Raw genomic sequence first — 23,937 nt, 5'->3', positions numbered from 1 at the left:
GAACTTCTAGAAGTGAGTACCTCTGCCACTGGCTGCTGGCTCAGGAGCATTGTCATGGCGACCTGCTGGCTGCTCCTACAGCTGAGACATGAAGCCTACTCTCCTTACTCTCTTACCAACACCTTGGTCTCACTCACTCACTACCCCAAAGCACCAATAACCAGCACTGAGACACCACTGCTGCTGTAGTCTGATCAAAGCACATCCCAGAGGACAGGGCACAGGCCTCAGGCTAAAATGTCAATTCCGGACCCCATAGATTTGGCCATGAGGTGACCTAAAAGTTACTCAATGTCTACAAGCTAAAAGCCAGTGCTTTTTAAAGGAAGACAGCAAAACCCAAACCTAGACACTCAGCCTGCAACACTCACAGTGTTACAGCCAATAATAGCCACGGGCCATTTCCAGGAAGCAGGGAAATGCAACTCCTTCACTGACTTCTTCTGCTATTTTTTCTTTTCTTTTTTGTTTTGTTTTGTTTTTAATAGATAGGGCTGTCTTGAAACTTGCTGTGTAGATCAGACTGACTTTGAATTCAGATCCTCCTGCCTCTGCCTCCCAAGTGCTGGGATTGAAGGTGTGTGCCACCATGCCCAGCTCAACTCCTTCAATGAAATACAACTCATTCCCCAGGAGACCATTTCACACAGAAGACACAGAATGTCAGAAAAGGAACTATTAACAAAGGCTATGACTGAAAGAGTACTCAACAGGAAAAGATGGCTCTATTTGAGGAAACAGTGTAAGAAGGAAAGACAGGACTTGTTGGGATAAAGCTGTAACAAGGAAAACATACGCTCTACTCAGGGTCAATGGAAGTCTGAAGAGGCACAAGAGAGACCTATTTTACTAGGTGGTATTAGTGCCACTTTCTACCTAAGTTAAAAAAAAAAACCACTGAACACTTAGGGAGAGGAAAGGTAGTGCTAACAGACAGTGTGAAAGTAAAATAATCTTAAAAATTACCATGAAAAAAAGGCAGGAAAATAACCTAGACAGAGAGAGAGAAAAAAGGGACAAACAAAACCACAAGAGGATGGGTTCAAACACAGCTACAGCTAGAGCCCCAACCAGACCTGCCTTCTAGTACTTATGGCTTTGCTTACTCAAGTGATTTGCTTCTCATCAACAGAACACAGCTTTGAGGGGTTAATTCTGTCTTCCTAGTCCTTTTTTCACTACTGGATGCAAGAGAACAAGTTGTCATTCTGGAGAAGCCCAGGAGGCAGGTGTGAGGGTGGCCTCTAGCCACCAGTCAGCACGGAACCCAAGGAATGGGGCTCTGCTGAGAACTGCAGGCAAGCTTACGAAGAGGACCTTCCTGAGCTGGTCAACTGATGAACTCCAGTCCCAATGACACAGCTGCAGGTTCCTGAGAGACCCTGAGCAGAGGGGACCAGGTCCACCAGGCCTAACCGAATTTCTGACCTATGGAGCTAGGAGATGACAACTGCCCACAGGTTTAGCCATTACTGAGTGAGTATAACTAATACGCCAGGCACAGTAATTACTGTAAATACCAGTGAGCTAAATACTGTACCCGAAAGACATTATCAAATAGGAGTAAGAAAGATTCAGTTCTATGCAGTTTATAAGAAACCACCTAAAAATACAGATGGTCCGGACCTCATGTCATGCCAAGTGTAAAAAAACACTTTAGAAGAAGGCTCATTACCTGGGATGAGGGTGTTTCATGATGTGAAAGGATCAATTCATAAAAACAGATGAAATTTTAAAAAGAAGGTGCTTAAAAATGTGGCTCAAGAGGCTGGAGAAAGCTCAGATTAAGTGCACTTGTAGAAGACTGGAGTTCTGCACATACACCAGGTGGCTCATAACTGCCTACAATTCCAGCTCCAGGAGATTCAGATGTCCTCTTCTTGCCTCCATGGGTAATCCCCACCCCCCCACACACACACACACATACATGCATACACACAGACACAAACACATATACTTAAATAAAAAATAAATCTTAAAAAAAAAAAAGGAGACCCAAATGCAATCACTGTTCCAGTTTGCTTTCTATTGCCGTCACAGACACTGTGACTGAAAACAGCTGGGGGGGGGGGGGGCAGGGTTCATGTCAGCTCATCAGGAAAGGAAGCCAGGGCAGGAACTTGAGGCAGGAACCTGGAGGCAGGAACTGAAGCAGAGACCATGGAGGAGTGTGCTTACTGGTTTGGTTCCCATGGTTTTCTCAGATTGCTTTCTTATAGAATCCAGGATGGAGGCAATTCCTAATTGGAGTCTGATGGAGGCAATTTCTAATTAAATTCCCTTCTTCTCAGTTTGTGTCAAGTTGACAAAAATTAATGAGCATATTATAAGAAACCTCTAACACATGAGACAAAGATTATCCTGAAGGATCCAGACATGGTGGCACACACCTGCAACCCCAGCACATACAATGCAGAGGCGTTGAGGACTGCCTCAAGCTTAGAGTGTGGAGTAAGTTTCAGGCCAACCAGGGTTTCACAGTGAACCTTGTATCAAAACAAAGGGGTCTGGGGGAAGCTCAGGTATGGGTAAAGTGCTTGCTCTGCAAGATGGAGGACCGGAGTGCACACGTAAGAGCCAGACACGACAGCAAATATCCATAACTCCATTACTGGGAGTGTTCAGCACAAGCAGATGGGTCCCTGAAGCTCACTAGCCAGCCAGTCTAGGTGAATTAATAAACTTCAGGTTCAGTGAAGAGACCCTGCCTCAAAACCAAACCAAACCCAAACCAAACCAACAAACAAGGTGCAGAGTAATTGAGGAAGACACAGACATCAGTGTAGTGGGTAGCCATTCCAGCTTTGATCTGGAAGTTCCAACCCCCATTGAGACTTCGGCAACTGTCACGCCTACAAGGCGGGGCCCAGGGAGGCGCCTGGAGACCCGAGATCTGGATGGGCCAGCGCTCTCTCTCTGTTCCAGGACCCTGGACGGTGGAGGTGGGCCAAGCAGAGCTCCAGAGAACACCACTGGACTGCGATACACCTTCCCCAGACCCTGCGACCTACCTATCCCTTAATTTGTAAGTTACGCCATTAAATAAATCTCCTTTTCACTACGTGGAGTGGCCTTAATAATTTCACCAATACATCAGCCTTCATCTTTTACATACATGTACACACATGCATACACAGGCACTTACATATACCACACACAGAGAGAATTATACTGAAAGAAAAGTAAATCCACAAGGAAAATAGGCAGTTTTAAATTTCTGAATACATGTGGAACAAGTGAACAGAAAGTCATTAGTGACTGCAGACAACACTTCATAAGTGGGACCTGATATAAACACAACATTCTACCCTCAAGGTTACATGAAATAATCACAGTTGCTTGTAAACTGTACACATTTCTGTAAGAAAGTATAGGGAACGTTAGCTCCACAGCTGAAGAAAATAAAAATCAATATACTTTCTAAAACCACTTAGCCATAAGTCACAATTCCTGAATTATTTAAATGTCAATATTTTAGTCTGAACTTGATTTCAATGGCTAATACCTTATCTTGAATCATGACATCTGTATATCCAAGTAAAATTTTCTATACTTTGAAGGTGCTAGTGTCTGAATGGGAAATGTTCCTCACAGGCTCACATATTTGAACAAGTGGTCCCTGGTTAATGGTGCTACTTGGGTGGGCTATGGGGAGGCGTGGCATTGCTGGAAGAAGTATGTCATTGGGGGTGACTTTTGTGAGTTCATAGCCTCACCCCACTTACAGTGGGTTCTTTACCCTACATGTTTGTGGTTGAATGTGATCTCTCAGCCTGATACAGTAACCTGCTGCCAAGCCTCCCCAGACATTATGGACTCTCCCTCTAGAACCATAAGCCCAAAGAATTGCTTTAAGTCAGGGAATTTTATATCCCATTAACAGACAAGTAACCAACAGAGTCCATACTGTGTTTCTGCGGAAAGCACCTGGCCATCAAGCAGGTACTCTATGACAAATAAGCACCCAGCTACACAAGTAGAGAAACCACTAGTCCACCAACACATTTCAGTTCTTTGAAAAAAAATGGAGGCTAGCACATGTACACATGGGGCTTTTGAGGGGAGATGGAGACACAGACATGGGAGTGGTATTAAAATTAGATCTACTTAAACATCATTGTTATTCCTGGCTTGGGAAAAGCACTTGTCCACATATCTTTTTCAGCATTTATATTTTACACACTCATCAGGAGCCACCCATTTCAATACAATCCGGGATATTCAATAACTACTTGTGACCAATTTATTACTTCAGTTTCCTCCCTTTCCTCGCCCACCCCTCTAAACTAGGGACATTTAAAATATCCTGGACTCCCAACAGAATATGATAAAATGTATTTTATTCCTATTGCCAATCTGAAGGGGCTGGCTGAGAACATACAAAGTCTATTTGCTCATGTCCTTTAAAAAAATCATTTAAAACATATGACAACAGAAATGGATATGGAATCATAAATTACCAGTTGTGTAGGACTCTCCCTCCCTCCCTCTCTCTCTCTCTCTCTCTCTCTCTCTCTCTCTCTCTCTCTGTTCTTTCAAGACAGGATTTCTCTGTGTAGCCTTGGCTGTCCTGGAACTTGCTCTGTAGACCAGGCTGGCCTCGAACTCACAGAGATCTACCTGCCTCTGCATCCCGAGTGCTGGGATTAAAGGTGTGTGCCACCACCGCCTGGCTTTGTGTAGAACTCTTAACAGTTGACTTCTGTGGATTCATCTAAGGGTTAACTCTTTGAAAAGAAACAGGAGAGTGCAAAACAAGGCTCTAAGAACAACATTTCCAACCCCTGATAAACTTCCTCTCCAGTGTGGAATCCTGTCCACCTCTGGAATTATAGACAAGCCACTCAAGACTTCCAGGGATAGCCCCAGGACTTTTAGCATTTAAAGCCAAGTATAAACCCAATCAATCCTAATTACCTATTTCCGTAAGTAATCCAGCCTCCAAATCCCTTGGGTCCTGCACTTCACATTTATTTTTAGTTATATATAAAGTTAACAGGTGTCATCACTGAAAGACCTTTCAGAACAGCATTCTAAGTGACTGCAAATGTCTCTGTTTTTGTGCATGTCAAACATCACTGGGAAATAAGCCATAGCAACATAAACAAGTTCTTAATAGCCACATTTATTTTTTAACAGGTCATTTCTGTATCTAATCTAATTTCTTTGTTAAATGGTCAGGCCATAATAAACAAAATCAGAGATGTGGTTATTCCAGAGGTTTCCTGTAGCTAAAGTAAAGAAAATTTAGATGACGACCTAGAACAGGACACACCTCCTTAAATATCACACATAGCCACTGTATTACTTCATTATACCGAACGTCTTCTTGCCCAGCACTGAATGTTCACATCACAGGCCTTCAGCATCTCAACAGCCACATCTACTGACTTAATCTCCTCAGAACAAGAACACGGGAGGGAGAGCAGCTGCACCAGCCCTGGGTGGCGGAGGCTCTGTTCAGAAGCCTGCTGACTGGACCCGCCCTACTGCAACTCCTGCAAGTAGCCTGTGAAAATGTCAGCTTGGAGTCTGTTCTGGAGGGCAGGGTCCCTAGAGAGCCTGAATGTTGGCCTGTTTGTCTTTTCACATGCTTCACGATCTCAAAGTCCTTCCTTGTAGACACTGACTGATGCCCAGGGAATGCTAGGATTGTGGGAACTGGCAGGACCCACGAGAGACAACTTCATGGGAAACCTGTACCCACTGCTTTTGCCTTCTCAGGGCTCAACAGATAAGCTGGTTGTTAGTGCTGTGAAGGTATAGGAGTGACAGGAAGAAGCTGTGTGCCATTTTATTTTCTTTAAAAAGAAATAATTGTGGAAACAGGAAGCAAAATTACTAGGACTACTAAAAACAAAAAAACAAACACATCAAGTTAAAAAATATCACTGGGGGAAACCTATAAAAATGATATCCATTTCTCATGAACAGATTCTCTGAGCATCTACACTGTTTTAAGCACTACAGAGATTCACCTATTCTCCTGTCAAAGCAATCCCACAGGGCAGGACTAGGTGTGGCCACCAATCTGCAGGTGGGAAGCAGGCAGAGGGAGGAAAACACACAGCTAGGAATGGTCCAGCTAGGCACTGGCCCCTGGCTGGCACTCATAACCAACCTGTGTGTTGCTCCTTGGAGGCTCTTGCTCGTCACGCATGTAATGTGAGCATGACTGCTCACAATGTGCCCTGAGTGTTCTTTGAGAATCATCTCTACACTGCTTGTCTGTATATGGCCAGGGGAATTGCTTTTAGAGACCCACATGTCCAACAGGACTACACTGTACTCTGAATTTCTGACCTTGTACTAGGGGCTAGAAATCTAAAAATTATTTTAAAGCAAGGCACACAATGGTCATCTCAATAAATGCTTGCAAATAATATTTTTAAAAAATATCTTTTGGTAGCCAGTAAGATGGCTCAGCTGGTCAAGACACTTACTGCCAAGCCTGATGACCTGAGTTCAAGCCCCAGAACCCACATAATGGAGGGAAAGAACTACGCTGCCTTTACATGGCATAAGCACACGTATGCACACATTCATACACATAAATAAATAAATGTAAAATAAAAAGCCATCTTTATTTCTGTCTTTGGAGTGCCAATTTTCAACACGTTGGGAGAAGCTGGCTAACTGGCAGCCCAATCAGTATCTTAATTGCCTTGTCAGGATGATGGTGTCTATTCCAACAGACAGCATGCCAACCACACAAACACTGGCAGGCTCTAAACGCAGGCTGTGAGAGCCAAAAGTGAGTGACAAGTGAGATTCCCACTTTCCTTATAAACACAAGGTCAAACAGCAAAATTCTAAGATGGTGAATAAACATATTAGCACTCTCAATGAAAACAGCAACATACATGACAAGAAAAGAACATCTATCATTTGGGCTTAAAAAAAAAAAAACGTGAAATAGTGCCTTTTAAACTGACAGACTGATGCCACCATCAACACATAACACATACCTGGCCAACCTCTGAGAGCCATAGGAAGAGATACGGCATATTCTAAAGTAGACACGTTATTTTAAAAATAGCATCCATCAAGTCAATTTCGCTTTCTTTTTGACAATGAGGATCATTTGACTAACAGAGAGCTCATATGTACGTTTAATAATATGACACGTGACTACTCTGGAGCTATGGAAAATTCATCAGTTGGCTGAGATGGAAGCATATTTATGGTTCTGCTGCCTAACGAAGAACACAAGACCAAAGTGAAAAAGAGACAGAGGAGTACATGATGTGATGAGAAAGGGCCGAGAGAGACAGACAGTGTGATGGGTGGACTATGACACAGAGTGCTTCTCGGACTTACCCGTGCTCACAGATTGAGCCGGCAGAGGAAGCTGGAGTCCTGACTCCCCAATGACTATACTTCCTGTTAATAACAGTGAGGGCAGCAGTGAGGCAGGAGAGCCAAGAGCATGGACAAAGGAGTTAGAAAACACTGGGTATGACTGCTTGTTAGTTTGAGTGATCATTAACTACAAACCAAAGAGAAAATTCTAATCCATTTGCTGTTCTCATCCATCACGTTGCTTTCTGTTACAACAGTACCATGATATTGACATCTTAAAGTATAAGCTAAATGACACTGAATAAAAATACTCATGGGCCATGTTTCCCAACACCCCTCCTTTATTAACAGGGTCTTCACAGGGATGGCGGAGAGCAAGTGCAAATGTCTCTTTTCTCTTCCTTGATGCTCTCTGAGGGACAGCAATGACTACTTCACAAATTTGTTCATTGTTCACCAGTCCAATGTGTCTAATAAAAATGTACAGTAGATTCTAATTTTAAGAAAATCATCTCAACTTATATAAAAAATATACTTCTTGAATCTAGTACCTAGAAAAGCCTTTTAAAGTGTTTAGGTTAGGCATTTCTGTGTGTTATGATGATATGATTTCAAAGCTAGCTTAAACTAAATTGCTCATTACTATCATTCTCTGAGTCGCCCTGTCTTATATAAGGAAATCATCGATGTTCCAGGGGCACTTCTGTAAGAGACACCAGATAAATGACTCTGAATGAGGTGTCAGGGGTGCTATAAGTCGGGTTTGTGGTCCTGTGAAACTGTGGGCTCCAGCGGCCCCTAAAATGCATGTGGATAAGCATTATGAGCATTCTGGCCTTCTACTGCTGCACCAGGTAAGATTCCTGCCTAGCTCAAAGGTGTGGAAAAGAGTCCATCTCCTGCTCCCTCCTACCAGGCATATACTACAAGGATGTGTTGGACAACACACTGAAGCAAACTAAATCCTTACCAACAACTGTCTGAATAAGAAACCCAGAGCAGAAAAAAGAGGGCAGACAGGTTATAGGTGCATACTGACACTGTGAAACAAACAAGTTATTAATAGGTGACTACAGGCCATTATGAAAGGGAGCACCTCACCTTAGGGCTTATCAGGCTTCTTTTTCCTTCTGAAGGAAACACCACTGAAGAATTTCATTTGCAGGTGTCACTCTAGAGTTTGTTTTTGGACTCTATAATTGTGCCTAGTCTAAGTCCTAAGGCTGATTGAAAAAAATTAAAAACTTGACTAAGGAATATTAGAAATACACAGTTATTTTCTTAGTCTGATTCCTGAAGAAAAACAAATGATCAAAATTCGTCAGACTGTTTAATGATGCCCTGAAGAGTACCAGTAAGTACTTTGGATCCTAGTTTACAGAAAATGATCCACTGCTGTTCTCTCCAATATAAAGGGCCAGGAAGAGCCTCAGCTCCGCTGCCTAGCACCTACTCATCTCCTGTGATACTTTCCGAGTTTTGTGGGTTCTGGCTCTAGAAATAGAACCACCTGTCTCCTCGCATCTCCATTCCACTGTGCCAGCTCATGTGCAGTCTGAGGAGCAGAGTTTGCACAAGAACAATGTTTATTACCTTCGCACATTTCCAAACACCTGGACCAACAGGTTAATGAGGAGTGGGGAAATGTTCTCAGAGAAATGGCAAAGAACAGAGCAGCTGTGAACAGAAGCCATTATTCACTAAGGTGCAAGGCAAGTGGCTGCCCTTGGCACAGTCTGGAAAGTTCCCTGTCTGTGTGTGGCTGAGTCCAAAGCCAAGAGCTCTCTGTGTTTCATTGTGTGCAACCAACTTTTGAGTTTGTCATTTTCCTCCAGTAAGGGTCACTGATGAACAAAGCAAAAGAGGGTCTAGGTTTTTCACTATCAAATTTGATGGAAGAAAGAAAATCTCGGAAAAAAAAAATTCAGATGCTGCTGTAAGCTCAAGTCCCTAACTACGATAACCAATGATCTGAATGTCTTAAAAAGAAGTCTCCTTACCAGGACCCCACACATGCTATTTTACAGTAAACACTTCAGATGAGATCAGGTGAGTTAGAAGTGGTAGGCCACAGTCAAAAGCCTTTCAGGATAGGCAGGCAGCAGGCACTGACCTTACTACTACTGAGTTACTGAGCCTGAGGCTGTGTGAATGGCGCTGAGTCTCCCATCAAAATACCCAAGATGCTCCAGAGAGTGTGCAGCTCTTTATCACAGCAGCTACACGGCTTCTCTACATGTCCTGCTGTCCCACCCTGCAAACCACCTAACAGAGTGTCCACCGGAGCCAAGCTCTCCTTGAGTGTGGATGTAGGAAGAGACTGCAGCTCCTGCGGGGAATGTCCTCCACCTGAGCTTTTCCTATTGAACACTAAAGGCCAACATAAATATAGAAATAAGATGGGGCTAACTGGTATGTGATATGACACAATGAAGTTTGGCTTATGTGTCTATGTATCTACTTTCCTTTATAGGGCCCATCTAGAAAAGCTAACTACCTAAATGATCGTCTTATTGAGATGTTACTAGCTGTAATTTTAGCAACATTCAGACATAAAGAAAAATCTAGTGTACTTGTGCTGAACATCTTCCATATTTACTTCAGAGTTGGAACATTCTGCCACTCAACTAATGGAATAACAAAAATATTTCTAAAAAGATATTATGAGGGAAGATACTGGAATCATTACCTAAATGTGAACCCATCTGCTCACAGAGCTGAACTACAAGCTATGATGACATAATCCTTCTAATCACTAATCACAGACTTAACTACCTATAATTTTTCCAACAGAAAAGAATCTAACATCAGTGAGAAAACTTAAATACTTAGGACTAACAACAAAACACACAAGCAGGGACATGTGAATGTGATGCTTTTATAGTGGTCACACAATACTTTGTAAGTGGTTTCAAGACCAATACCTCCATTTCGTTATGATTTAAACACAAGAGAACAAAGAGCTAAAAATATGAACAACATACATGAAAATATCAAAGAAAGCAAGTTAGGGTCTATCACCTATTTTTATTTATATATCTATATCTATATAGATATAGATATATATATCACGTTTTCTCAAAACCCAGATTTCTTTTTATTTAACATTTTAATTGGACAAAATGGTACACATTTATAACATACATGTGTAATGGTGTTCTGAAATATACACACTCTATGGGGTATCTAAATGAAGCCTTATATCACACTGTCTTTGTAGTTGAGGACACTTAAAGTCTCCTCTTAGAACTGTTCAGGAAGGCCATATATCATTATAACCACACACTGATCCAACTCACTCCTCCTGACTCAGGTTTTTATCCCCTGACCCATAGACTCCCTAAAAATCTACATTTCTGGTAGCATGCACACAAAGATCTCCTTCATACCTTGGAATGTGTATTTAAAGCAGGCAGATGCTATGAGCCTGAAGTTAGAATACATGCCTGAACATAAGGCAACATTTCAAACTTCTTGCAGTCATCTCTTAGAAAAGCTCCTGTTTGAATCCTTAGATGGTACCTCACTGTGAGATGGTCTTCCAGAAATTGCTCTTGGGGAAAACACAATGGATGAAAATCCACTTCATTCAAAATTAATTTTATGTTTATAGAATCACTATAGAAAAAAATCAATACTTATTTTGAAGCTATAATCTTAAAGTACTACATTGTTGTTAAAATGTTTTAAAACTACTTTTAAAAATAGTCAATTTTTTATTAATTAATTTATTTTTATTTTATGTGCATTGGTGTTCTGCCTGCATGCATGTCTGTGTGAGGGTGTCAGTAGTTACAGACAGTTGCCAGCTGCCATGTGGGTGCTGGGAATTGAACCCAGGTCCTCTGGAAGAGCAGTCAGTGCTCTTAACCGCTGAGCCATCTCTGCAGTCATAAATAGTCAAATATTTTTCTCTCAGAAAGGACACTAGTAAAAGTTGTTGATTCTGTGAAACAACCAGGCAGGCAAAGGACAGACTGGAGGCCAGCATACTCTTCCTGTGTTCTCAGAACAGCTAAACAATGAGCATTTGGCTTGAAAACAGAACACAAAGTGGGTTTCTTCTAAAACAGAAGTTCACGTCTGCACAAGACTACAAATGATGACAAATCAAACAAATGATTATGTCACAGAGATCATGAACAGGAAACAACTGAAGAAAACCAGTCCTACTATTTCATGAGTGGTTCTTAAGACTCAGCATAGGATTTCAGTGCTAGATTACACATGGATTCTAAGCTGTTGGAATTCAGAGTGACAGAAATGAAGGCGTATCCTAGAAATTACAGCTCAACAGATGAAGGTGGGTTGAGAAAACACTAACCACATAGAGTTTTGGGCAGGATGGTTTTAGTAACTATGAGAGTAGAAAGAGCAATACAAATGATTGCATTATTTCATAAAACATAGCTGCTGTCTTAGTAAATTAAACACTTTATCCTTTCATCTACCTCCCTAATGACATACACAGGAAGGGAGTGTTCTTCAGTGGTAGAGTGCTTGCCTAGCCTGGATAAGGTCCTGGGTTCCAAAGTAACAAACTCCAAGTATCTAAGGGGAGCCTGTTCTCCATGTGCCCCTGACACTCAGGCATCTACATGAGCATCTGTGAGAACATGGCTAGCTATATGAACTATAGGACTATAGTGCACTGACTCCTGTGCATCCCTTCCCCTGCTACACATGGCCAGTTTGTGAGCAGTCTGTCACCTGATTTTATGCCAAACATAACTCAAATACCTGGGACATGAAACTAGTCTGGGGTACTGTGCAACTGTATTTAGTCATTACTGAGCAAATATATCTGTCTTGGTAATTATCCACAATAAAGCCAGGCTCTTGGGGACAGAACATCTAAAAAATGTCACTCAGGGCTCTTTTGGAACCAAGCCTATGTGTTGCTTAAGCCAAGGTGGCCAAGGGCAGATCCTAACAGTAAGATTCAGGACATAAAACTACATGAGAAGTTTTATGCCTTAAGAGAAGGCATAGCAAGTTCACGCCAAACCCCGTGCTGAAAGACTAAACATTACTCATTGTCCTCAGCAAGGAGAGGTTAGTGTGACTGGGACACATTCAGGCCCTAGAAACCTACCAGGGTGATAGGAAGCATTCCGCAGGAAAATCATTTTATTTCTTCTTACTTTTAAAACTATAATTTAAAAAATGTATTTTTAAAGGTAAACACGAGAATCCTGACAGCAGGGTAAACCCACTTGAAGTTCTGGGTTCTGCCTTGGCATGGTCAGCATGTTCTTTGAACATCACATTGTGTTTACATTTGAAGTGTATTAGAACTAAGTGCATCTAGTCTATATTTATTAGTATTGTTTTCTGGAGACTCTGGAATGCCTCTCTCATCAATGAGAATTTGCAACACTGATAAGAACTGGTTAAAAACATTCATTCTGCATACAAGAATGAACTAGCTCCAGATAGAACCTAGCTCATCTTGTGCCCATCAGTATAAAATCACTCAAGAATTTCTTGCTTCACTGAGGTGGCTAACTCTTACCATCTCTGAAAAAAGTTACTGGAGATGGTAAGAGGGAGAGGAGGTCACGGCCACTGCCCACTTCTTTAGAGTCAGCGACTTCACAATACCTTTCTAGGAGGAGGTCTTCCCGTCTACAAACGGGCGAGTCTCAGGCTGACTTGTAAAGGCAGTATTACCACAGACAGTTACTGGTGACACAAGCAAAGGAGACGGGGAGTGAAATCCTGCCCTTCTCAGGAACCATCTTGTCCCTGTGGGGACTGCCAAGTGTAAATGACAAAGTGTCACTCACAAATTGGGATTAACTAGGCCCACAAAGACGATGACCCTCTAGATCAAAGTCCCATATGCAGCTGAAAAACTCACCATTCTTCCGTTCGTTCAGAGGGGGTAAGTGCTGACTGGACTGCAGAGAGAGTTCCTGGAATTCGTGAGCCACAGCCTCGCTTTGAGGACTTGGTGCAAGGTGGGCTAGAGGCCCCAGCTCTTCCTCTGTGTCTACTGCCCCTGTGTGATCCATTGTGTTCCAGCCACTGGCAACGGGGAGTATGAGACACCTCTTATACGTGGCCTGTTGAAGAGACTGGCAAAATTTTAAAGTGTAAATTAAATGGTTTAAGTTTTCTCCAGTTTACACACAAGTATTAAGACAGGCTCCCAGGTTCCACTATAGTTCCGTTCTACTGCTATGTGTCTATTACTAACTAACTCTCTCTGCATCTCAGGTTCTTTGTCCAACTCACAGGAATATGGTTCCTACCTAGAAAGCATTTACACAGTAAATAAAAGCTAAGACATTTTACATATATTTTTGTATCAAAGATTAAAGAAAACTTAGCTATTGTCATTTAAAGATTTCAACACATGCTAAAATGAGAAGAGAGTCAACAAATACTAATTAAAATAAAAAGTGGGCTGGCTTGAAAGTCCATCTTGATGCCTTCCTTCTGAGTGACTCTGAATTAGTCAACAGTCACAGCCTCTTTCAACAGCCGGGGTCTCAGAATGAACGAATATAGAACAAAGAAATCACAGTTCATAAGGGATAGAAATTTTATTTTAGGTTACAGACTTGGTTTTGTTTATTACCACAGCATAACTTAGACTGTGCAGACTACTGAGAAGCTGGTAACAACAGAATCAACCACGAGAACCACAAGCATGAATAGGAAGCCAGGAGATGCCAGTCCATCCATGTTATACAGGGGCAACTTGTCTGCTGAAACTGTGGCCTACTTACATAGTAGTATTCTCTACATATAGACTGTCAGCTGCCTAGTGGCTGGGTGGTTTGCAGTTTTGACTATTACAACACAGAAATTCTCCTAGACATGAACCAGGAGTAGGATGACCAAATTACATGACAGCAGTATATGTAGATTTTTTTTTAATTTATTTTAATTTATTTTGCAATACAATTCAGTTCTACATATCGGTCACGGATTCCCTTGTTCTCCCCCCTCCCGTCCCCCTCACCTTCCCCCCAACGCCCCCCCCCCCATTCCCATCTCCTCCAGGGCAAAGCCTTCCCCACAGACTGAGGTCAACCTGGTAGACTCAGTCCAGGTAGGTCTAGTCCCCTCCTCCCAGGCCAAGCCAAACAATCCTGCATAGGCCCCAGGTTTCAAACAGCCAACTCATGCAATGAGCACAAGATCTGGTCCCACTGCCTGGATGCCTCCCAAACAGATCAAGCCAATCAACTGTCTCACCCATTCGGAGGGCCTGATCCAGTGTGGACCCCTCAGCCATTGGTTCATAGTTCATGTGTTTCCATTCATTTGGCTATTTGTCCCTGTGCTTTATCCAACCTTGGTCTCAACAATTCTCGCTCATATAAACCCTCCTCATTCTGAGAACAGGAAGAAGCAAAGTGCTAGAGAGGCCCACAGAAATCCACAAAGATACCCACACAACAGACTGCCGGCAATGGTCGAGAGACAGCCCGAACTGACCTACTCTGGTGATGGGATGGCCAAACACCCTAATTGTTGTGCTAGAAACCTCATCCAACTACTGAGGGATCTGGATGCAGAGATCCATGACTAGGCCCTGGGTGGATCTCTGGGAGTCCAATCAACGAGAATGAGGAGGGTTTATATGAGTATATGTAGATTTTTAAGACACTAGAAAAGCACTTTTCATCCCTTGTGGTGGGGTACCAGATCCCAGATGGTCCATTATCCTTGCAAATCTTTTTGTAGATTCTGTTCACTTTAGACATTTTAATGGGCATGAAGTTTTTCATGGTAGGTGTTTTTTTTTAAGATTTATTTTTATTTTATGTGCATTTAGTGTTCTGCCTGCATGTAAGTCTGTGTGAGAGTGTTAGATCCCCTGGAAGTGGAGTTACAGACAGCTGTGACTGCCATGTGGGTGCTGGGAATTGAACCAGGGTCCTTTGGAAGAGTAGCCATTGCTCTTAACCACTGAGCCATCTCTCCAGCCTTTTTAAAATGGTTTCTCTGGTGATTAATGTACTTTTTATGTACTTTTTACCCATCCCTTTATCTTCTCAGATTAAATTCTGATGAAATCTGCTCATTTTTAATAGTATGCAGTTGGTTTTTTAACAATTCAATCTTGGATCTTTTGTATATTCTGGACACAAGCATTTGTCAGTCTGCTTCTGGCAATTATTCTCTTCCAGTCAGTGCATTCCACTTTTGTGTTCATTGGTGTTTTATAAAAATTAGTTATTTTTTGATTTGGTAAGGTCCAATTTACAAATACTTTCTTTTATGTGTCATACTTTTGTTGTTGTAGCTAATATATCTTGGACTAGCCCAAGGTCACAGAACTGTGTTTCCTTCTAGACATAGAAAGACACCATATATTTAAGTGCCAGATGCAAAATTTTATATATGCAGTGAAAATGAATTAATATTGATGGCTTATGGATATCTGACTGCTACAGCATCATTTGTAGATCACCTTCTCTACTAAATTGTCTTTGCATCATTGTTGAAAGTCATTTAGCCTGCATAGTATGACTGTATCCCTTGGCTTTCAATTCAGTTCCTCAAAAAGGGTACACTAGACCCTAGATCTTTGGGAGATCCCTAAGCCTACATGTGCAGAAAAGACTCTACAGAATATAGACAATAATGTTGATTGCAAAAGGTTCTATTAGGTAGATAAATTTGCAGGCAGAAATACTTATTTTACTAAGAAACATTAAAATACAACTCAAAGATTTTTCAACGTTGAATTTTTATTTTGAATTATTTATTCATACAAAATAAAATCTGGGGTGGCAGGAGGGAAGAGAGAGGGATCTGTGGTTGGTATGTAAAAATGAATAAAACATTTCTTAATAAAAAATAAATAAAAATAAAATCTGTTCATGCCAAAATATTTCAAAGACCAAGTACCTGATGCCCTTAAGAATGGCAAGATGTGCCGGGCGGTGGTGGCGCACGCCTTTAATCCCAGCACTCGGGAGGCAGAGCCAGGCGGATCTCTGTGAGTTCGAGGCCAGCCTGGGCTACCAAGTGAGTTCCAGGAAAAGGCGCAAAGCTACACAGAGAAACCCTGTCTCGAAAAACCAAAAAAAAAAAAAAAAAAAAAAAAGAATGGCAAGATGTACAAAGTCTGAACATCAGTGGTACTGATCCAGAGGGTCCTTTAGATAGAGATTTTAAAATATTTTCAAGGCAGTATTACCTGTTTTTAATACTGAAAGATCTCTTTTTCAACTTATGTCTTGACATTGTACTCACCTTAAACTCCCACACACTTCCAAATTGAGAAAATTATAAGCTAAGTAAATCTTTACAAAATGTAGCAAAGAGAAAAGAATAAGTTTTCAAAAAAATTAACTTAATATTCGTGAACATTTTTGATAGAGCATGGAATATACTCTGAAATTTGCAGAATGTCATCTTAAAGTCTACCTAAGTGCTTGACAATTTCTTTCTTTCTTTCTTTTTTTTTTTTTGGTTTTTCGAGACAGGGTTTCTCTATGTAGCTTTGCGCCTTTCCTGGAACTCACTCTGTAGCCCAGGCTGGCCTCGAACTCACAGAGATCCGCCTGGCTCTGCCTCCTGAGTGCTGGGATTAAAGGTGGGCGCCACCACTGCCTGGCCTTGACAATTTCTTTTGAAAATTAAATCCAACATCCATTATAAACAACACTCTGTCTAGAAGTCTCTGCGATCTAGGGTTCAGCCACTGTGAGATGTTAAAGGAAGAGCATTAGAATGGATCGTCTCATTGGGTCAAAACTGAGCTATACAGTAATATCACTCAGTCTGAAGTGGACAAAGAGTGACAAAACTGATTTGTCTGGAACTGACAACATGGTGAATGACTAGGGAGTTTATTCCTTGCAAAACTTAGTAACAGAAACATTCCAAAACAGAACATCCAGCACTCATCTGGCAGGAAGTAAACACACTGGAGAATACTCTTAACATCAACCCAGGAGTCAACTTTAGTTCCTAAGACAAATCAGACATCATTCTCCAGGGTCTAGCTGGTTAAGAGTAGTCTTTAGCTCTGGTCAAGGAGATGCCTCTTTGCAACAGCCAGAGACCATTGCAGAAAACGGCAACTAATCAAAATGCACAGCTGTGGAGTCCAGTTCCAACGGATACATCCACAACTCCTGCACCTAAGGCTCAGGGACGTTGCAGAAGAGGAGACTCAAAGAGTCTAAGAGTCAGAGGATCAGTTTGCTGTGAGACTGATTCCTTAAAGCAGAAGCTACACCCATAAAGTCTCACCAATATGGCTGCTAAACATGTCACTAAACATGACACCAACAGACACATTAACGTGGGCTGGAAAAGTTAATGAGTTTTAACCCTAGACAAAGACCTTGAGGAAACTAAGGAATACTGAGAGTGGGAGAAATCATTGTTCTCAGGGAAGACACACCAATTGGTTACTCAACACCAAATGGTCAGGCCTGAAAGCATATATACAAGTAACATGATACAAACTGAACAGGTTATATCTAAGAATATACAAACATATGTAACAACAATTAAAGAAAAAGAGGTCATAAATTTGAAAGAAAGCAAGAGGTCACGTAGGAGGGTTTGGAGGGAGGAAAGGGAAGAGGGAAATGGTATAATTATACTATAATTAAAAAAATAAAAATTACCACTAATAAACCAAATCACTTTATCATTTAATACTGTTGTGGTGATAGGAAAAAAATGTAGAAAAACAAAACAGCAGGCATTAGCCTTTTTGTTGTTGTTGTTTTTACTTCGTCCCTTTCTCAATCTTTTTTCAAAATGGAATCAAGATAATATCACAAATAATGATTTTATATTTTTAAACACTAGGTTATTGGATTAAGGTAGTCCTTACATCAGTGTTAACATTTGTTTGCAACTGAATGCAAATTCAAAGTCAACTTTCTTTCCATAATACCTCCTTGTTTGTAATGGCCAATAACTAACACATAGTCAGTAATAACTAACACATAGTCACTGCTACATATGGAAAATGCTAAATAAAAAGGTGCTCAAGCCATGTCTGTGTGGAGCTTCCAAAGTTTGATACACAACTAATCAAATGCAGATATGCAGATAAGTAGATTATCTACTACACGCAGCAAAAAATGCCCTAGCCATAGCAAAGCTGTGCCTCTGCTCGTCAAGTTCTCCTGAATCACAAACATTAAGACAAAAATGAATGTCTAAATAAACAAGATAAAACATCAGGTTTGGACAAAGATGTTTAAAGACAAAGTTACTCACATACAACCAAGAATCCATGATCACACCTGTTTATGTTTTATGAATAAGTATATACACAGTTGTATAAATGGATCAAAATAATCACAGAAAAGAGTATCTCATTTCAGCTAAAAGGCAGCAATGCCAAGTAAGAGTGCTTCTTTCTCTTCACTGTAACAACCCGGGGATGGAGAGAAGGATCCAGACTCTCCTACAATGAGTATGGGACAGAGGGATTCTATTGATAGCCAGAGGAACACTATCTCCTGAGACTCCTTTCACAGAGAAGAAATTATCTGTACTACAAGGGTAAAATGGGCAGAGAGTAATTACTGTAGCATGTGTGAAGAGGAGATGGCTTGGACAGCAAAGTGCTGCGGGACCTTATAGAACCCAATGTATCCATGACACATCAGGACGGTCCATGAGGGTGAGCTAGCATTTGTTAGGCAGAGTTTTCTTCCTCAGGAAAAGGCAGCAGCATAGGAAGAGATCCTAACAATGGAAAGTGATGGAAGGGAGTGGGAAGGAGGCTGGGGTGGCAGAGTAGGTTAGGGATGGGACTCTAGTGGGGATCAGCCCATATTTGAATTTTGACAAGGTAACTGTGGCAGAGAGTAAAATGCCATGAACTAGGCAGTGGCTGTGCTGACGGAATTAAGTTTTAACAGTATTTAAGAGACACAATTCCAAAGTGTCAGGGCTGGACCATGCAAAAGGTCAAAGATCTAAGGGTGGGTAGATGCCTCCAGATGGGCAGTTGGAAGGTAGGTGCTGTACCACACACTGAGGGGAAGGGAGTGAGAGGCAGATGAGGAATACCCATTGTACTGGGATAAAACTGTAGACTCCTAGGCATGAGTATGAAAGACAAGTGTGGCTGGAGACAGAGACAGCTGTCTGAATTATACTCCAGATGCCAAGAAATGGAAGCTGCAGACTTGACGTAATGGTATAAATGGGGCATCTTTTACTTTACCTTTTTTTCCCCTTCCCTTCTCTGTGTAACAGCTTTGGCTGTCCTGATACTCTTTCTGTAGCCCAGGCTGGCCTTGAACTCACTGAGATCCACCTGCTTCTGCCTCCCGAGTGCTGGGATTAAAGGTGTGTGCAACACCACCGCGAGCTAATGGGGCGTCTTTTGACAACAGTTTGCAGTTCATTCAGATTAAGCACCTCTAAGTAGTGCTGTCACTTGGAGCAGTTTGACTGTATGTGGAGCCATTAACTGCAGGACAAAGCAACCATAAATACACCAAACACTGACAATATCTTGCATAGAAAAAGTTATGTAACAACCCTTCTCTGTAGACACAGTTCCTGCTCTGAGAATGTCAGGTAATGGTTTGTTTTCAACCTGGAGCAGGCTGCAGGATGTTCTTCCAACATCTCAGTTCTAATGAGCACAATGATGACTTCTAAGCAAATAGTCTGTGTGATCTATAAACAGAATTAGTGGAAGCATGGAATACATGTAGCTTTTTAACTTCTTTTATTAAAAAGACAGAATTAATGCCAATCACTTCTAAGTAATATAGGTAAAATGCCCCTTTTAGCTTGATCATCTGTTTTCAAAGTTTTGTTCGTAGTGCATGATTCTTATAGAGTAAGAATAGATTAGAGGATTAATTTTAAATTAGAATGATTTTCACATTTTGTAAACACTGCATTTAAAGCAACTGCTGATTTTGAACCCAAATTGGTATTAAAAGAAGGAAATTCTTTTAAACAGATTAAATATTTCATTTACTTATTTTTGTGCAGTACTGAAGACTGAACCCAGGGCCTTGTGACAGAGTCTGCCACTGTGTCATACCTTCTAAGCATTTTATTTAACTGGTAAGAAAAATTCATCATATTTTCATTTCCAAGTACTCTCCATCAAGAAAGGAATAAGAGAAAAATATAAGGAAAGGGAAAACTAAACAGAATTGTCTTCTCTCCCTAGCTGTTTGCTCTTCTTGATATTAATAATTAACAGAATTTAAGTCTAAGTTTACAATTTATAAAAAAACCCAAGTTTGATATACTTGCCCAGGATGTGGTGACTAGCTAAGTAAGCAGTGGTGTTAGAGCCACAGGCTCCTAACTTGTGACTCAGTTCCTCAGTACTTAACCAGACTGAAACTTAACACACTGCCTGATTAGCAGACTGAAAATCTTTTTTTGTTGTTTTTCGAGACAGAGTTTCTCTGTGTGGTGCCTGTCCTGGATCTCGCTCTGTAGACCAGGGTGGGCTTGAACTCACAGAGATCCGCCTGGCTCTGCCTCCCGAGTGCTGGGATTAAAGGCGTGTGGCACCACTGCCCGGCTAGACCGAAAATCTTAGTTAAAAGAGGAGACAATAGAAAAGGCAGATCTTAAAACACTTTTCTTTAAATTAAAGTGTGCAAACGGCCATTTACTGTTAGCATTCTGACAGAGTCAAAGCTCGTCCCATACAAAATGCCTGTGATCTCGTTTTGCTTTGAGAAATAGAATAAATAATTTTGAGTATAATATATGTTTATACTTTCAAATTTTCAACCCACTTCTTTTGTTTATTTGTTTGTTTGTTTGTTTGTTTTTTGAGACGGGGTTTCTGTGTAGCCCTGGCTCTCCTAGAACTCACTCTGTAGACCAGGCTGGCCTCGAATTCTGAGATCCACCTGCCTCTGCCTCCCAAGTGCTGGGATTAAAGGTGTGTGCCACCACTGCCGGGCTCAACCCACTTTCCCCACCACCAATTTCTCGTCTCAAAAGTATTTCTGCAGCATGACTTTGTGTCTAAACATCAAGTATTTTGTACTCCAAGTATATCTGTTCACCTAACATTTCAGTTACTGCAACAGTCTAAGCAGATTAGAAGTAAATGCAGCTGACTTCTACTTAGCAAATGATTGATTCCATTGGTAAGACCAGAAATGCATCACCAAACTCCAGCATCAGCTCTTGATCACAGCTCTGTCCTGGAACAGAGGGAGTAGAGAAATCAAGAAGCAGTAAGCCTGTAGTGGAGGATGGGGAGATTTGACCACCAAGCACTTAAGAGTCATCTCTAATCAGAAATCTAGACTCTGTTAACATAAATTACAATTAGTCTTGTACTTGCAGATAACACCTCAGAGCTCAACTTTAGGGTGTTAAAAGAATACCATCAATAAGCACCTGATATCATTAGCAATATATAATTTGCTGATTTTACCAGTCCTTCAAAACATTCATGAGTTGTTTGTGTCAATCTCATTTCACATATAAAATAATAATTGTATATCTATGAATATTTTATCACGTGCTCTACAGCTGTGGATAAGAAACACCTATTAGGAAAAAAAAAGAAACACCCATTTTTTAAATATTTATCTTTGTACTACTGCGTTGTGGATAAGGTATTACTTTCTTGTTTACCAAGAACTCAGGGCTATTTGTTTCCTCCTCTCTTCTCTCAGTGCCTGGCAGTCACTAATCTGCCATTTGTATCCCTGCTCTACAGATTTCGTTAGCAACAGTATCACAGAGTGTGTGACCTTTTTTGTGTAGCTTCTTTTACTTAACATATTTTTAAGACTCATTCATATTGTCACAAGTATTAGCATTCCATGGCTTTTTGTAAATAATTCACCGTGTGGATTTACCATATTTTGTTTCCCCATTGTGCTGGCATGATGAACTTTGGCTCTCATGAATTATGCTGGGGTGAACACTAAAGTACAAGTCCTGTGTGAACATATATACCTTTGATCCCTTGGGAGTACACACAGGCATGGAACTGCTAGGTCACAGAGTACTCTACACTTAGCTGTTTGAGGAAATGCCCAACTGGTATCTATAAGGCAGGACTGCTTGATGTTCACCTCAGCAAAATGTTACTTATCCAATTTCTGCACATGTTTTAAATTTATTTTTAGACAGTCTCATATAGCCCAGGCTGGCCTTAAAATGTTCTATGTAGCAGACAGTGACCTTGAATTTCTGACCCTCCTGCTTCCACCACCTGAGTGCTGGATTATTGGCTTGCACCATTATACCCAGTTTATGTGGTACTAGGAATTGAATTCAAGGCTTCCTGCATGCTAGGCAAGCACTACACTAACTGAACCACATACCCAGCACCAATAAATCTTTTTTTAAATGATAGCCTAGTAGATGTGAATTGACAGCTAATTGTGGTTTTAATTTGCATGCCACTAACACCCAATGATACTGAAAATCTGTTTTGTGAGTATTAGCCTTGGAGAAAGGCTCATTTTAAAATGTTTATCTTTTTATTATTTGAACAGTCATTTCTATTTAAATCTGTACATTACACATAACTAATACTACATCTTAATAGATTTGCTGACCACAGGCCACACCGGTCAGAAAAACAGAGTCAATGCCATCCAGTACAGAGTGAGAGCTAACATTGAAATTCCAAGGCTTTGGAAAGACTTTGCCAGTTTTTCTGATATGAAATATGCATGATTCATAATGTTCAAACTCCTAAAAACTCAAAAGTGTGATTTAATTTTAGACTAGCAGATTAATGACAGTATGACAGGTTTGGCATTGTTACTCATTTCCGTAATATAAGAAACACAATTACATGATTACTACCAAGAAAGTCTACTAAGTAACATATTTTAAGGAATCTAAACATATATGCCTAAATTGATCCCTGTGATGGGCTATTAAAACATTTTCTTTTTGTTGTGTTCTAATGATATTCAATTGGTGCAACTGTTTTCTTCTTTTATTAAATAAATTTATTATTATGTCTAAAAAATAGATTTGCTAATATTGTCTCCCATTGTACAGACTGACTTTCCTCCTTCTTAATAGTATGCTCTACTAGTAAGCCTTTAATTCTGATGAAGTCTAATTTACCCATGCTTTGCTTTGGTTGCTTGTTTTATTGTATTAACTAAGAAACGAAAACCAATTCCAAATATATAAAATTTATTCTCATATTTCCTCTTAAGTGCTGTAGCTTTCTTCGATCCATTTTTGTTAATATTGTATGTGGCATGCAGAAGGGATATAACCTCACTATTCTAATGGTAACATCCAGAACCATTTGGAAAAAAGACTTGTCTGTTTTGTTTTTCCCTCAACTGATTGGGACTCACTCTGGCTTAGAACTTGTGGCCCGCCTGCTTTAGTCTGCTGGGGGCTGGGATAACCAGTGTGTGCCTCCACTTAAATGGCCTTGCTGCTCTTGCTTACATTTAACTCACCATGCATTTGCTGGTGCATGTTTGGACTCACAGATCTATATGTTTATCCTTAATTCAGTACCACAATGTCTTACTGCAGCTTTGTAGGAAGTTTTGTTTTGTTTTGTTTTTGAGACAATCTCAATGCAGTCTTGGCTGGCCTGGAACTCATAGAGATCTGTCTGTCTCTGCCTCCTAAATACTGGGGAGTGAAGGTGTACACTACCATGCCGGACTCCTGTAGTTAAGTTTTGAAACTGAAAAATGGGCA

The 23,937-nt window shown here is 40.8% G+C and overlaps 1 protein-coding gene across 3 annotated transcripts in view; it reads right to left on the bottom strand.

Moving 5' to 3' along the window:
- Mrtfb (myocardin related transcription factor B) overlaps window positions 1–23,937 on the bottom strand; it is a 168,881-nt gene that overhangs the window by 88,691 nt on the left and 56,253 nt on the right. For 2 of the 3 annotated variants that reach the window (XM_052759556.1, XM_052759557.1), the window contains 2 exons: window positions 13,166–13,382; window positions 7,321–7,383 (listed from right to left, as the gene is read on the bottom strand). In XM_052759556.1, coding sequence (XP_052615516.1) covers window positions 7,321–7,383; window positions 13,166–13,319 — 217 coding nt within the window. In that variant the 5' untranslated portion in view covers window positions 13,320–13,382. Of the gene's footprint in view, window positions 1–7,320; window positions 7,384–13,165; window positions 13,383–23,937 lie in introns of those variants that run through there. The other variant, XM_052759555.1, reaches the window with a different exon arrangement.

Source organism: Peromyscus californicus, unplaced genomic scaffold (assembly GCF_007827085.1).
Source record: "Peromyscus californicus insignis strain IS unplaced genomic scaffold, ASM782708v3 Scaffold_3__1_contigs__length_106647218, whole genome shotgun sequence".
NCBI classification, from domain to species: domain Eukaryota; kingdom Metazoa; phylum Chordata; class Mammalia; order Rodentia; family Cricetidae; genus Peromyscus; species Peromyscus californicus.
The sequence above is the reverse complement of the archived record's forward strand: the minus strand, read 5'-3'. Positions and strand labels throughout refer to the sequence as shown.